This window comes from Indicator indicator, chromosome 14, assembly GCF_027791375.1.
Source record: "Indicator indicator isolate 239-I01 chromosome 14, UM_Iind_1.1, whole genome shotgun sequence".
Classification (NCBI taxonomy): domain Eukaryota; kingdom Metazoa; phylum Chordata; class Aves; order Piciformes; family Indicatoridae; genus Indicator; species Indicator indicator.
In genome coordinates, this window is record NC_072023.1 from 25404055 (window position 1) to 25416529 (window position 12475).

At 44.1% G+C, this 12475-nt stretch overlaps 1 protein-coding gene across 4 annotated transcripts in view; it reads left to right on the top strand.

Moving 5' to 3' along the window:
• The window catches only part of ADIPOR2 (adiponectin receptor 2), a 58200-nt gene that overhangs the window by 17872 nt on the left and 27853 nt on the right, over window positions 1–12475 (top strand). For all 4 annotated transcript variants that reach the window (XM_054386488.1, XM_054386489.1, XM_054386490.1 and 1 more), the window contains exon 2: window positions 9564–9797. In XM_054386488.1, the coding sequence (XP_054242463.1) occupies window positions 9630–9797 (168 nt within the window). In that variant the 5' untranslated portion in view covers window positions 9564–9629. The remainder of the gene's footprint in view (window positions 1–9563; window positions 9798–12475) is intronic.

The window sequence follows — 12475 nt, forward strand, 5'->3', positions numbered from 1 at the left end:
TGAGGAGTGTGTTTGGACTTGGAAAAGAAATTAATTTCATACCACTACCCACTCACCCCCCACCTGAATGGTTATCTGAATGCATCAATAAGTGATACTAAGTCATGCAAAACAATTAATGTGTGTATTCCCAAGATGCTTCCTGGGTTACTGGAAAACAAACTTGAAGCACATCTAGGGTCTTAAACTGTTTCAAACTTGATTTTATGCTAACATAGCTGTCCTGATTAGCTTGCAGGCTTCAGCTGTACTACCAAAAACCTCTTCAGGGAACACACATACCAGCAAAAAAACTGTTATGCCAAGATGGTAAAGCAAATGACAGCACAATGACCTTGTGTGAGTGTCTTTGTCTAGGTCTTGTAGATGTCTTGAGTTTAAGCTGCATGCTGCCTTAAAGGGTTTGCATGTATATGGCTGATAATTTTGCTTCTTAGAATTTTAGTAGTAACCTCAGAGTATTTTAAGTAGAGATGGTGTTTTACCATCTCTCTTTAGTTACAGGACAGTGCAAAGTCAAAGATTAGCATTTGTACTTTGGAGTTCCATCAGTGATAAGCTTTGATATCACTGTGCTTGGTGTTGCATCAGAATTTGAGGTAACTTCAATGCTACCATGGTACTAAATGATCGAGGAAAGAAAGTTCACTCCAGCTTATTTCTTAATCCTCAACAATGATTCTCTTATAAAAAACATTGTTCTCTAGCTATTGCATTAAGGAAGTTAAGATACTAGTTAATGAGTAGCTTTACATGGACTTTTCTAGAACTTCAGCCATTTGACTCAATCTGCTTCTGACTGACATAAGTTAAATGCAGTCTGGTTACAGCAGATCTTTTTTGCTTGAATTTTGGTAGTTAAGAAAGAATTTTAAAAAGATGCTGTAGCACTTTTTTGATCTTGGACTGATAAAATGCTCTGAGTGGATGTTGGTTATTCCTACAGTGTTCTTGTTATACACTTGCTTCACAAAAGTAATAGAGTTTTGAGTTGTCTAACTTGTGACCAAAAAATGTGTTTTTTGAGGAGGAGAACAGATGACATGTGGAGCACCTTTCCTATGGGGACAAACTGAGAGAGTTGGTGTTGTTAATTCTGGAGAAGAGAAGGCTCTGAGGAGACCTTCTTGTGGCCTTGCAGTATCTGGGAGGGACTTTTTCGGGTGTCAAGTAGTAATAGGACTGGGGGGAGTGGAGCAAAATTAGAAATGGGTAGATTGGGATTGGATGTTAGGAAGAAGTTCTTCCCCATAAGGGTGGTGAGACACTGGCATAGGTTGCCCAGGGAGGTGGTGGAAACCTCATCCCTGGAGGTTATTAAGGCCAGGCTGGATGTGGCTGTGAGCAACCTGCTGTAGTGTGAGGTGTCTGTGCCCATGGCAGGGGGGTGTTGGAACTGGATGATCCTTGAGATCCCTTCCAGCCCTGACAATTCTGTGATCTCCAACCAAAGAAATGCTGTTGTTGAGCCTAGGTAAGGGAGTACAATTTCTTTGTTCTTATTTTTTTTACAAATACACAAAATGCACACATTTTGTACACCAAACTCGTGAACCACAAAATAAACCAGAGTAAGCTAAGAACCTCATGAATAAAGCTTACCCAAGATCATCAGCAAGAACTGGGAAGAGCCTGATGGTCAGCCTTTTGCAACCGAGCTTCTGAGATCCTGACCGCTGTGTTCAAATCAGTAATCTTGGTAAGGTTTGTGGTTTGCTGTGACAGTTGTGGTCTGCAGCTGGTCAACAGGTCATAATAGTGGCTGTGATATGTTGGACCACCCCTTTAATTGTCATCTAACTGTCAGTCCTTAACAGATTAGGAGAAGGCTGCATATAAAATACATGAAGTAGTGTTGTCCATGCCACTTCTCTGATAGTGCATTAAGCCAATTCAGTTTGCTGGTTCCATAACAAACAATTGCATCTCTTTCTTCCCCTGGGATAACATTTTTCCAGACTGCCACTTGGAATGGATTGTGACAAATATTAGAGTGACTCTGAGGGGTGCAGCCCTGAGTAGTAGGACTGTTTGCCTACCCATGGCCCCACTTGGCACCAGCCAGCCCTTAAATTTGCATAGTGATGGCATATGAGTACAGAATCTAAGCAAGCACTGAAGCAATCCAAGTAAGAAGCACTGAAGGCAACTGTGTCAAATGCTTTCCTGCATAAATTTTGCATCCTGAAGTGTGTGTATTACTCTGTCTTAAAAGCAAGGTGGAAATGTTTCTCTGTGCAGTTGCTCCAGGCTTAAACGTTTTTCTGAATTGTAAAAGATCTCGGCTCAGTTTCTAGAGAATCAAAATTATCCTTCCTAAGAGGAGAGGGATATACCTGCCAGCATATGGGAATGTTTGCTTTCTGAATTGCTGCGGTTGATCTTGGTGCTGTGTACATTCTAGAGCAAAGGTTCTCTGGTTAGCAGGGTTAACTGAATGTAGCATCAGTTTAGTAGTCTAGCTCTGGATTCTAGTGCCTGCCCCAAACACTTGGCCCAAGCCAACCTCATGAAGGTCAACAAGACCAAGTGCAAGGTCCTGCATCTGGGTCTGGGCAGTCCCAGGCACCAAAAGAGGCTGGGCAGGGACTGGCTTGAGAGCAGCCCTGAAGAAAAGGACTTGGGAGTGCTGGTGGATGAGAAGCTCAGCATGAGCCAGCAGTGAGCACTTGCAGCCCAGAGAGCCAACAGAGCAAGCAGGTAGATTCAGATTGGATGTTAGGAAGAAGTTCTTCCCCGTAAGGGTGGTGAGACACTGGAGGAGGTTGCCCAGGGAGGTGGTGGAAGCCTCATCTCCGGAGGTTAAGGCCAGGCTGGATGTGGCTCTGATGTAGTGTGAAGTGTCCCTGGCCATGGCAGGGGTGTTGGAACTGGATGATCCTTGAGGTCCCTTCCAACCCTGACAATTCAATGATTCTTAATTTTTATCCAACGGTCCTGTGAGTTGAATATCCTTGAGGCAGTAGTTAAAATCATGTATTTTAAATTTTCACTGAAGAGGACAGTAATGTCTATTTCAGTCTTTCACTTTTGGACAGTGTGATACGAAGTGTTACTAACAGGAACCAACTGCATCTTTTTTGTTGTTGGCAACCGTGAAGTTAGTGTGAGTTAGTAACATGCCATAGAAATAAACTCAGAGAAGGGCATAAAGATGGAATGTTTCTCACTTGGAGAAATGGAGCCATTTAGTGAAAAATTAACCAGAAGCAAGTTTTCCAGGTCTGGGCTGTGGGTTTTTGTGGAATGTGATGTGAAAAGAACTCAAACGTCTGTTCCTCGTTTTGTACTGCTCTGGTGACAAATCTCCTGGTTTTGGTTTATTGAAGAGTAAAAGTAATTTCCAGCAGTTATCGAGTCCCTAACAAGCAGATATTGTGCACTGGGGGTGGGCCAACCTCTGACACAACAGCCCAACCCAGTTACAAAACTGGGGTCCAATTTGCAGTACAAATTGGACAAATGTAACAATGTAATGGGATCCTCTGAAATGGAAGTGGTTGCTTACTGAAGGTAGGCTGCTGGCTCCTTCCCTTTCTTTGGATCCAAATGCATTAGAATGTGCTTGATTGTTTGTCCCTGCAGCCTGCTGTGAAATAGCTTAGGCTGAAGTGTCCAGTGGCACTTTACTAGTTACAAAGACAGGTTTTTGGCCACTGACCCTCTGCGGGAGTTTAATCTTTGTTTTGTAGATGCCTCTTTATCTAGGGAAATTACATCTAAGAGAGGAGCTGCTGGATTGCTTCCTCATTGTTAAAGTTGACCTCCAAAGAATTTTTACTGCCTGATTGATACTTTTCCTGGAGGGTACACTGAGAAAACAAGGTTCTCTATGGTTTTTCTCCTTCCTTTGTTCATACATACCCTTCTTTGGTTGGTTTGGGTTGGTGTGGGTTTTTTTTTTTTTGTGTCTGTTTGTTTGTTTTTTAAACTGTAGTTTTAGAGACTATTTGGAGTGTTGCTGTGGATGTTTCGCCCCTTATTTAAAAAAGACAGCTTAATCACTGAGAGATTCCTTAAAAAGGATAAAAATACCTTTTCCAAGTTACACAAGTTCCACTCTTGAATCTTTCAATATTCCTGGTTTGTGAGCTTTTTGGCTGTGGCCGGGGCAATTCACAAATCTATTTAAAACGCCCTTCGGCCTTGCTCCGTGCTGTTGTGGGTTAAGGCTGTGATCCGGTGGGCAGGTGGGGGTCACCGGACGCCAGGTGAGCAGTACCAGATCGGGTCTATCCCCTGCCTCCTCATGCTTCTATTGAAGCCGCGCGGCAGGGGGCAGTTCCAGCCTGGCTCTCTGGCTTCCTGCCTTTGGCCTCCGCAGCAGCCTTGCCTGCAGACTGCGCGGTGGGGCCTGGTGCGCCCTGCCTCTGCGTGTCGGGGCCTACCTCCACAGAAATCCCTCCTCGGCTGGGGCAATCCGTGCCCATCCGCAATGGGGTTGTGTGTATGTATATGTGTATACATATATATATATATATATAAATATATGTATATGTATATATCCTCCCTTATTTTCTCTGTACATTTCCTTCTTCCTCAATACCTGTTATTTCTTGTTAAAAATCACCTTTTTATCTTCAAGGCCGAGTAAGCTGTTTTGTCTACCCTTTTTCTTTCCTCTATGGGGCAGGGGGGAGAGGGAGGGAATCTAAAACTCTGTCCCGGGAGGTTTTGCCCTGAAGCCTTACACGGCTTACTCTGGCCTAGTGAGACCACAGCTGCAATACCGTCTGCAGTTTGGGCCTCCCCAGTTCAAGAGAGACAGAGACCTGCTGGAGAGAGTCCAACAGAGCCAGGAGGATGATGAGGGGACTTGAGCATCTCCCCTTTGAAGAGAGACTGAGAGCCCTGGGGCTGTTTAGTCTGGAGAAGAGAAGGCTGAGAGGGGATCTGATCAATGCCTATCAATAGCTGAGGGGTGGGTGTCAAGTGGAGGGGGCCAGGCTCTTTTGGGTGGTGCACAGTAATAAGCCAAGGACCAAACTGGAACATAGAAGGTTTCAGCTCAACATGAGGAGAAACTTCTTTACAGTGAGTGTGTTACAGTTTTATAGGACAGTATTTGACCGTTTTGAAACCATCACAGAGGGTGACAGAGCCTTGGAACAGGCTGTCCAGAGAGGTTGTGGAGTCTCAATTCTCTGGAGAGATTCAGAACTCGCCTGAATGCATTCCTGTGGAGACTGGCCCGGGTGGTCCTGCTTTTGGCAAGGGTTTTGATCTGGATGATCTCTGAAGCTCCCTTCCAACCTCTAATGTTCTGTGATTCTGTGATATGCTTAATGAAAAAAGACAGCAAAAGATGTGACATGGAATGTGCTGCAAGTCTGACCTCCTCTTTCCTTTACCCAGACTTTATGCCTGCCATGAGTTGGCACTGGTGCTTCCCTGATTTCCCCAATAAATAGACATTTATATATATATAATAAAAGGTGCCATGTAGGCAGAGAAAGAAGACTTTTTGAACTACACTTTCCTTGTTATCTTGAGTGAAGCAGTGTCCTAAATATCTTGTAATGTAGACTTTGACTCCTCTGATACTGTATAATTGGGGTGACCTGCTGAAACATTATTGCCTGCTGATTCTCTTCAGAGACACCTCGAGTGTCTGTCTACTGCTTGGAAGTGGCCCTGATTCTTCTTGCTGTGGGGTTCACTTCTGAACTATGGTGGAGTGAGCAAATGGGAGTGATCATCACTTAGGCTATCATAGGTTGTGTGGTGGCAGCAGCATATTAAGTCAGCTAAAGGAGTGCTGCATTTTGTGTTTATAGGCTCTGGATAGGACTACAATAGTATTCAACCAGTAAGTACTTTGCAAAAGCAGACTTAGTCTTTAAAAGTTTTCTATATTAAAAGCAAAAAAAAAACCCAAACCAACCCACCCTCCTCCCCCAAACCCCTCCAAACACAACAAAAACAAACCCATGAAAACCAACCAACAATAAAACAAAGCAAAAAACCCAAAAAAAATGCCACCAAAACAAACCACAAAAAGTTAACAACCAATAAACCAAACTTGGTGGCTGCTTTTCTCATCTGATTTTAAACACAGTAGTAGCTCTCTTGCAAGACCTCAGGTGTTCTACAGCTTTGCATTTTCTAGTTGTTGTTTTAATGAACTGCCTGGTCTTAGAATGGGTCAGTAAGTTTCTTCATGAAATTTCAGCCATGGTTTTCTGGCTAGATGCTGCTGACCATACTTTGACTTAGACTTTGTATTTTCTTAAGAGGTGGTTTACTGTTGAATTGTTCAAGAACTTCACTGAACTGTGGAGTCATAGAAACCTTACCATGCAAATTAAAGACCATCTGTGCCTTTGCTGTTTGTATCAGCTTGTTTTCTTTAGCTTGTGAACAAATAGTTCTGGCTATTAGCACTTCTCTGCTGGTGGCTCCATGTTGCATTCAGACACGTTTTTGGCTTTGAGGACTGAAAACCAGTAGTTTTTGTACTATCTTTGGGCTTGCTTACCTTTACATGCTCAGTAAAGCAAGCATATTTAGCACTAAAAGGATCCTGCATAAAGGAGGACAACATGGTAACACCTTGTTTCATTGAGCAATCCCACTGTAATTTCAAGAAACAGCATCTATTTATTCAGACCTCTGAAGTTCATCTCTGCTGCTGAATGCAGATCTCACTTGCTGAAAGTGAAGCAGATCTTTTATTTTTAACCTTAGTGATTGCTTGGCAGTGAGTGCTGGTGAAGTAAATCTTCAGGGCCTGATTTAAGAAGTCTCTTGGCATTTTTGAATCCTGTATAAGAACAACTTTTTGCAATTACCTTGTGGTGAAGCCTGTTGAGCTGGTCGTTGCTGTATCTTGCAATGGCATGGAGGTGATGCAAGGACATGCTGTGGTAATTCTGTTGCTTAAAGCTGGTAAAAAGAACAGCTAGAAAAACTTGCTGGTTTGCAAATTGAACAGTCTGAAACAAACAATGGCTGTTTCAACTACTTGTTTGCAGTGGTGTGGAATATCAGGTAGGGCTGTGTGCATGCCTAACTGTTGTTTACAAACAGCTGCTTACTTGCAACTTTAGTTTTAGAATCACAGGATTATTGAGGCTGGAATAGACCTCTGGATCAAGTCCAGCTTATGACCTAACACCACCACATTGACCAGACCATGGCACTGAGTGCCATATCCAGTCTTTCCTTAAACGCCTCCAGGGACAGTGACTCCACCACCTCCCTGGGCAGTCCATTCCCCTTGCCATGAGGAATTGCTTCCTAACATCCAACCTAACCCTCCCCTGGCACAGCTTCAGGCCATGCCCTCTCCTCTTGTCACAAGTTGCCTGGGAAAAGAGCCTAACCCCCACCTTCCTATAACTTCCCTTCAGGTAAAGTGTGATAAGATCCCCCCTGAGTCTCCTCTCCTCCAAGTTTAACAGCTCCAGCTTCCTCAGCCTCTCCTCATCAGACTTTCCCTTGAGTTCCATCACCAGTTTTGTTGTTCTCCTCTGAACTCCCTCCAGCACCTCAATATCTTTCTTGAAGTGAGGGGCCCAGAACTGCTATGTCTTCAGATTGGTATAGTGAACTATACTGAAATGAGTCTTTTATTTGGTGCCTTAATTTAAAAGCCATCTTAGAAGTTTCATTTCCAACTGACTCTTGTTGGATGCTTTTTTTGCCTGTCTTTGCTAGATCAGTTTTGCTGAATGGCAGTTTGACGATGTCTTTGTGTTTCTTGCATAAAAATAGAATTCTGAATTAACTGCTTGAAATACAAAACCAAACCAAAACAACAAACCAACCAACCCTCTCCCCCCAAAAACAACCCCCAAACACATAAAAAATGACACCCCCCCAAAAAAAAAAAAAAAGTTGAGGAGGGGGTGGGGAGAGTGGTGGTGTGCAGGGGTGACATTTCAGTTGTTCTGTGACTTTCTAAATATTTCTTCCTGGTCTTAAAATCCAGTTGTTCAACTTTTTTTCATTGGACTTCCTGCTAAACCTTCACTTAATTTTCATGGTGTAATAGTCCTGTAGCTCTTGTGTTTACCAAGTAAGCAGCTGTAGCTATTTTAGATGCTACTTCTCAGACAGAGGTTGCTGACCCTGTAGTGGAGTTAGCAAAAAGGTGGCCATGCCATCTGCTCTGTTCCATGCTGTAACCTTACCTTGCCTGGGTGATCAAAGCAGTGTACCATCCTGAACTCAGACACCTGAGGTATCATTTAGTTCTGCAGAGCTTGTTACCTTTTCATTAGCAGCTTGCTCTTCTGGGGATTGCCAGGCAGCCATGTGGATATTATTACAAAGTGCTGCAGCAAAATTAACTATAGCACATTTGTCAGGGCTGAGAATTACCTTGCAGTGATCATATGTAAATGAATTGGTCCTTGAAGGGAAGGAGTACATTGTTTTATCGGTGTTTTGGAGGTGACATTGTGTTACAAGACTGCCAGTATAAATCTACCTTTATATTTTTAATTTGCCTTCCTACATTATGACAAAGTTCAGCATTTTTTATTGGGCACTAAAATTCCAATCTAATTATGCATGCTGGCAAGTTAAAACTTGTTAGATGGGTTATCTTAATGTTATGTGTTAGTCACATCTGAGTATTTAAACACTCCAGTAATGGAATGACACCAAGTGATTAGCGCAAAACAGATTCTTATTCAAAGCCATTCAGAAGCCTCAGCTGAGTGCTAATTCGTTCTGATGGTTTCTGGCACTCTTGATTGCAAAATGCTCTGGCTTGTGTCTTCCAAGGCTACCAGCCTCAAACAGGTACCTCTTGATTGGCTGTTGACGTGACCACCGCACAGTCATGTACAAGATAAATAGGTAACCAATAATACTCTTGGATGAGGGCTCAAATTAACAGGCTGTCATTAGGTAATTTTCTGCAAATTTCATCTTTAGCATCTTGAGTTAAATTTACCCCCAAATCCTCTTTGCAGTATTTTAAGTGTAAAATATAGTTACTTGTTTTGAGTGGAAAGCCTGAGTTATGGTTTTCTGGAAGATTTACCAGTTTCTGATTGCTGTGATGCAATTAATAGTGTTTAAATCGGCCTGGTCTAATTCCTTACAGAAGTAGAGGTACAGACCGATTGCTAGCAATAATTGTCATCATGTTAAGCAAGGGAAACATAATCAGTGTGGGTACTACTGCTCTCCTTGCCCTCTGTCTAAAGTTAGTTGCTGCTTGAGCTCTGCTTGCTTGCTATTACCTGAGCAGCTCTACCAATACTTAGTGTCCTGGTCGTGGTGCAACCAAGTCCCCAGAATGCCTGAAATCAGTTTTATTTGTGAATAGTATTAACAGCCCACTGTTTGCAAAATGATTTATAAAATATCACTATACTGTTGTGAATTTACTGTGTTAGAGAGCTTCACTTTCAAAGGATGTTTTACTTCTGTTAGGATGTGAAAGTATTAATGGTCACGAGATGAGAATTCCTTGTCCTGTAGTGTCAGAGTATATGTCCCAGGGGAGTGTTTAAAAGTAGTTGGTGTAGATGTCGTGTAACTTTTAAGCAGCTTCTTCTTCCAGCCAATTCTTACACTCTCTAACTTCAGTTCTGTTTGTCATTCAGAGCCAACACAATCAGCTAAGCCGAACCAAGAGGAAAGAGAACATTTGAGAAGGCTCCCAGCATCTCATGAATGAACTAACGGAACTCGAGAATGCTGGCTCTGCAGAGCCAGGTCTGCGGCTCCGAAAAGGACACATGTCTGACACAGCGACAGCACAGGCGGCCTTTGAAGAGGACAGCTCTGACCAGAGGCTGCTTTTAGGGAAGCCACCTCTGTCTTCTGACCAGAGAAATGTAAGTTTTATGAGTATCTGTTGGATTTACTAAGAAAAATTAGATTCGACTTCACTTTGTTTCGGTGCTTGAAATAAGTTCCAGAGACGTGAACTGTGAGCTTGCAACCACTTTGTGGCTGCTACATAATTGTAATAAACCCAGGAAGATGGCAGAAATATTCTTGTGAATGTGTGTGAACTGAGCTGAAAAGACTTGTATGTGAACTTGGCTGATAAGCAGGAGTTTACCAGCTTCATATTCTTTTATTCTCCCCTGAAAGGAATGGGGCTCCTACTGATTTGTTCTATGCTTAGATGCTGTTCATATCTCAAAAGATTTGTTCTCTAACTTCCAAGTAATCATAAGTGGAAGGAGAAGGTACACTGACTCTAGCTGAGTGCCACCCAAACCTTGGCTAAGAGATCAGGACTGAAAAAAAAAGTCTGTTTGTAAACATTCTTGTTGGTCTAATCCAGTCTGGCCATTGAGTATATCTGGGGTGCATCAAGAAAAGTGTGTCCAAAGCAGAACCTATGGAGGTTCTTCTCCTCCCTCTCTTTTGTGCCCTGCTGAGACCACACCTGCAATACTGTGTCCAGTTTTGGGCTCTCCAGTTCAAGAGAGACCAGGACCTACTGGAGAGAGTCCAATGGAGAGCCACAAGCATAATTAGGGGACTTAAGCATCTCCCCTGAGAAGAGAGACTGAGAGCCCTGGGGCTGTTTAGCCTGGAGAAGAGAAGGCTGAGAGGGGATCTGATCAATGTCTATCAATAGCTGAGGGGTGGGTGTCAAGTGGAGGGGGTCAGGCTCTTTTGGGTGGTGCACAGTAATAAGCCAAGGACCAATGGAGACAAACTGGAACATAGAAGGTTTCAGCTCAACATGAGGAGAAACTTCTTTAGTGTGAGGGTGACAGAGCACCAGAGCAGGCTGCCCAGAGAGGTTGTGGAGTCTCTTTTCTCTGGAGACTTTCCAACCCCACCTGGATGCATTCCTGTGCAGACTGCACTGGGTGATCCTGCTTTTGGCACAGCTTTTGAACTGGATGATCTCTGGAGGTCTGTTCTAACCTTTAACATTCTGTGATCCTATCTTGGACAGCAGCAAGTAAGGAAGAGTAAAAGGATGGGGAAGCATGTTGTGGTTCTTTCTCAGGATACTCTTCCAGCCTGTAGAAATTGGTGGCTCACAGGTTCCTGAGCTAGTGGCAGTGTTTTTGAATTTTTGGTGTGTGAGCCTTTGTAAACGTTCGTGGGCACAGGATGCTGCGGAAGGGCATTCCGCACTGAAATTGGGAGCTATGCAGAGGTCACGTCAAATTACCTCCTGGTAATTAATGCTGCTCCCAGGATATATACAGATGGGTATCAACACAGTTAAGTGGAGGAGGCATTCATCTTAGGCTCACTGTAAATTTATGTAGGCTTCTAGGCAGAAGAGTCCTACTGGTGCTGTAATTTCATTTGCCACAGATTTTGGGTGTGTGCATGGACCGACAGCATGGGTTTAGCTGATACAAGAACCTGTATTAGGCTGTCATAATTTCAATAGTTTGAGCCTTTATGGAATTCAATGTCAAGTGGTCCTTGTAATGAGTCAGAACAGATATTCACAGAATCACAGAAAACATCCAGTTGGAAGAGACCTCCAAGCTCATCCAGTCCAACCTTCCACCCAGCACTGCAGGGGCAGCACTAAGTGCCGGCTCCACACACTGCTTGAACATCTCCAGGGATGGTGACTCCAGCACTGCCCTGGGCAGACCATTCCAATGGCTGAGAACCCTCTCTGGGAAGAAACATTTCCTCGCATCCAGCCTGAACCTCCCCTGCTGCAGTTTGGAACCATTTCCTCTGCTCCTGTCTCTTGTCACCAAGGAGCAGAGGCTGTCCCCTCCTTGCTCCAACCTCCCTTCAGGGAGCTGTAGAGAGCAATGAGGTCTCCCCTCAGCCTCCTCTTCTTCAGCCTGAACACCCCTAGCTCTTTCAGCCCCTCCTGGTAGCCCAGTGGCTCCAGGCCCTTCTCCAGCCTCACTGCACTTTTCTAGATGCTCTCCAGCCCCTCAACGTCCTTCCTGGAGTGAGAGGTCCAGAACTGAACACAGCACTGGAGGTGTGGCCTCAGCAGTGCTGAGCACAGGAGGATGATCACCTCCTGTCCCTGCTGGCCACAGTGGTTCAGATCCAAGCCAGGATGCCTTTGGCTTTCTTGGCCACATGGACACTGCTGGCTCACTGCTGTCATCCAGAACCCCCAGGTCCCCCTCTGAGTTACATCTTTCCAACCACACATCCCCCAGTCTGTAGCTTACCATGGGGTTGTTGTGACCTTTGTCCAATTAGCCTTGGTCCACTGGTCAAACCTGTCCAGGTCCTGCTGCAAATCTTCTGTACCCTCTAGCTCCAGCATGATCTACACAGCCACCCAGCTTGGTGTCATCTGCAAACTTACTGAGGGTGCCTCAATCCCCCCATCCTGATCATTGATAGAGACATTAAAGGGGACAGGCCCCACTACTGAACCATGGGGGTGCCAGTAGTAACTGGGCACCAGCCAAGGCACTGTGGGTTGCACTGTATAAGCTGTGCAGGATGTTCTCATTACCATGGGCACAGGAAATACCCAGAGTGTTTTAATTTGCATTCCCTGAAGGTCATAAAGCACGTGTACAGGGTGCAAATTCTTAACCAATAA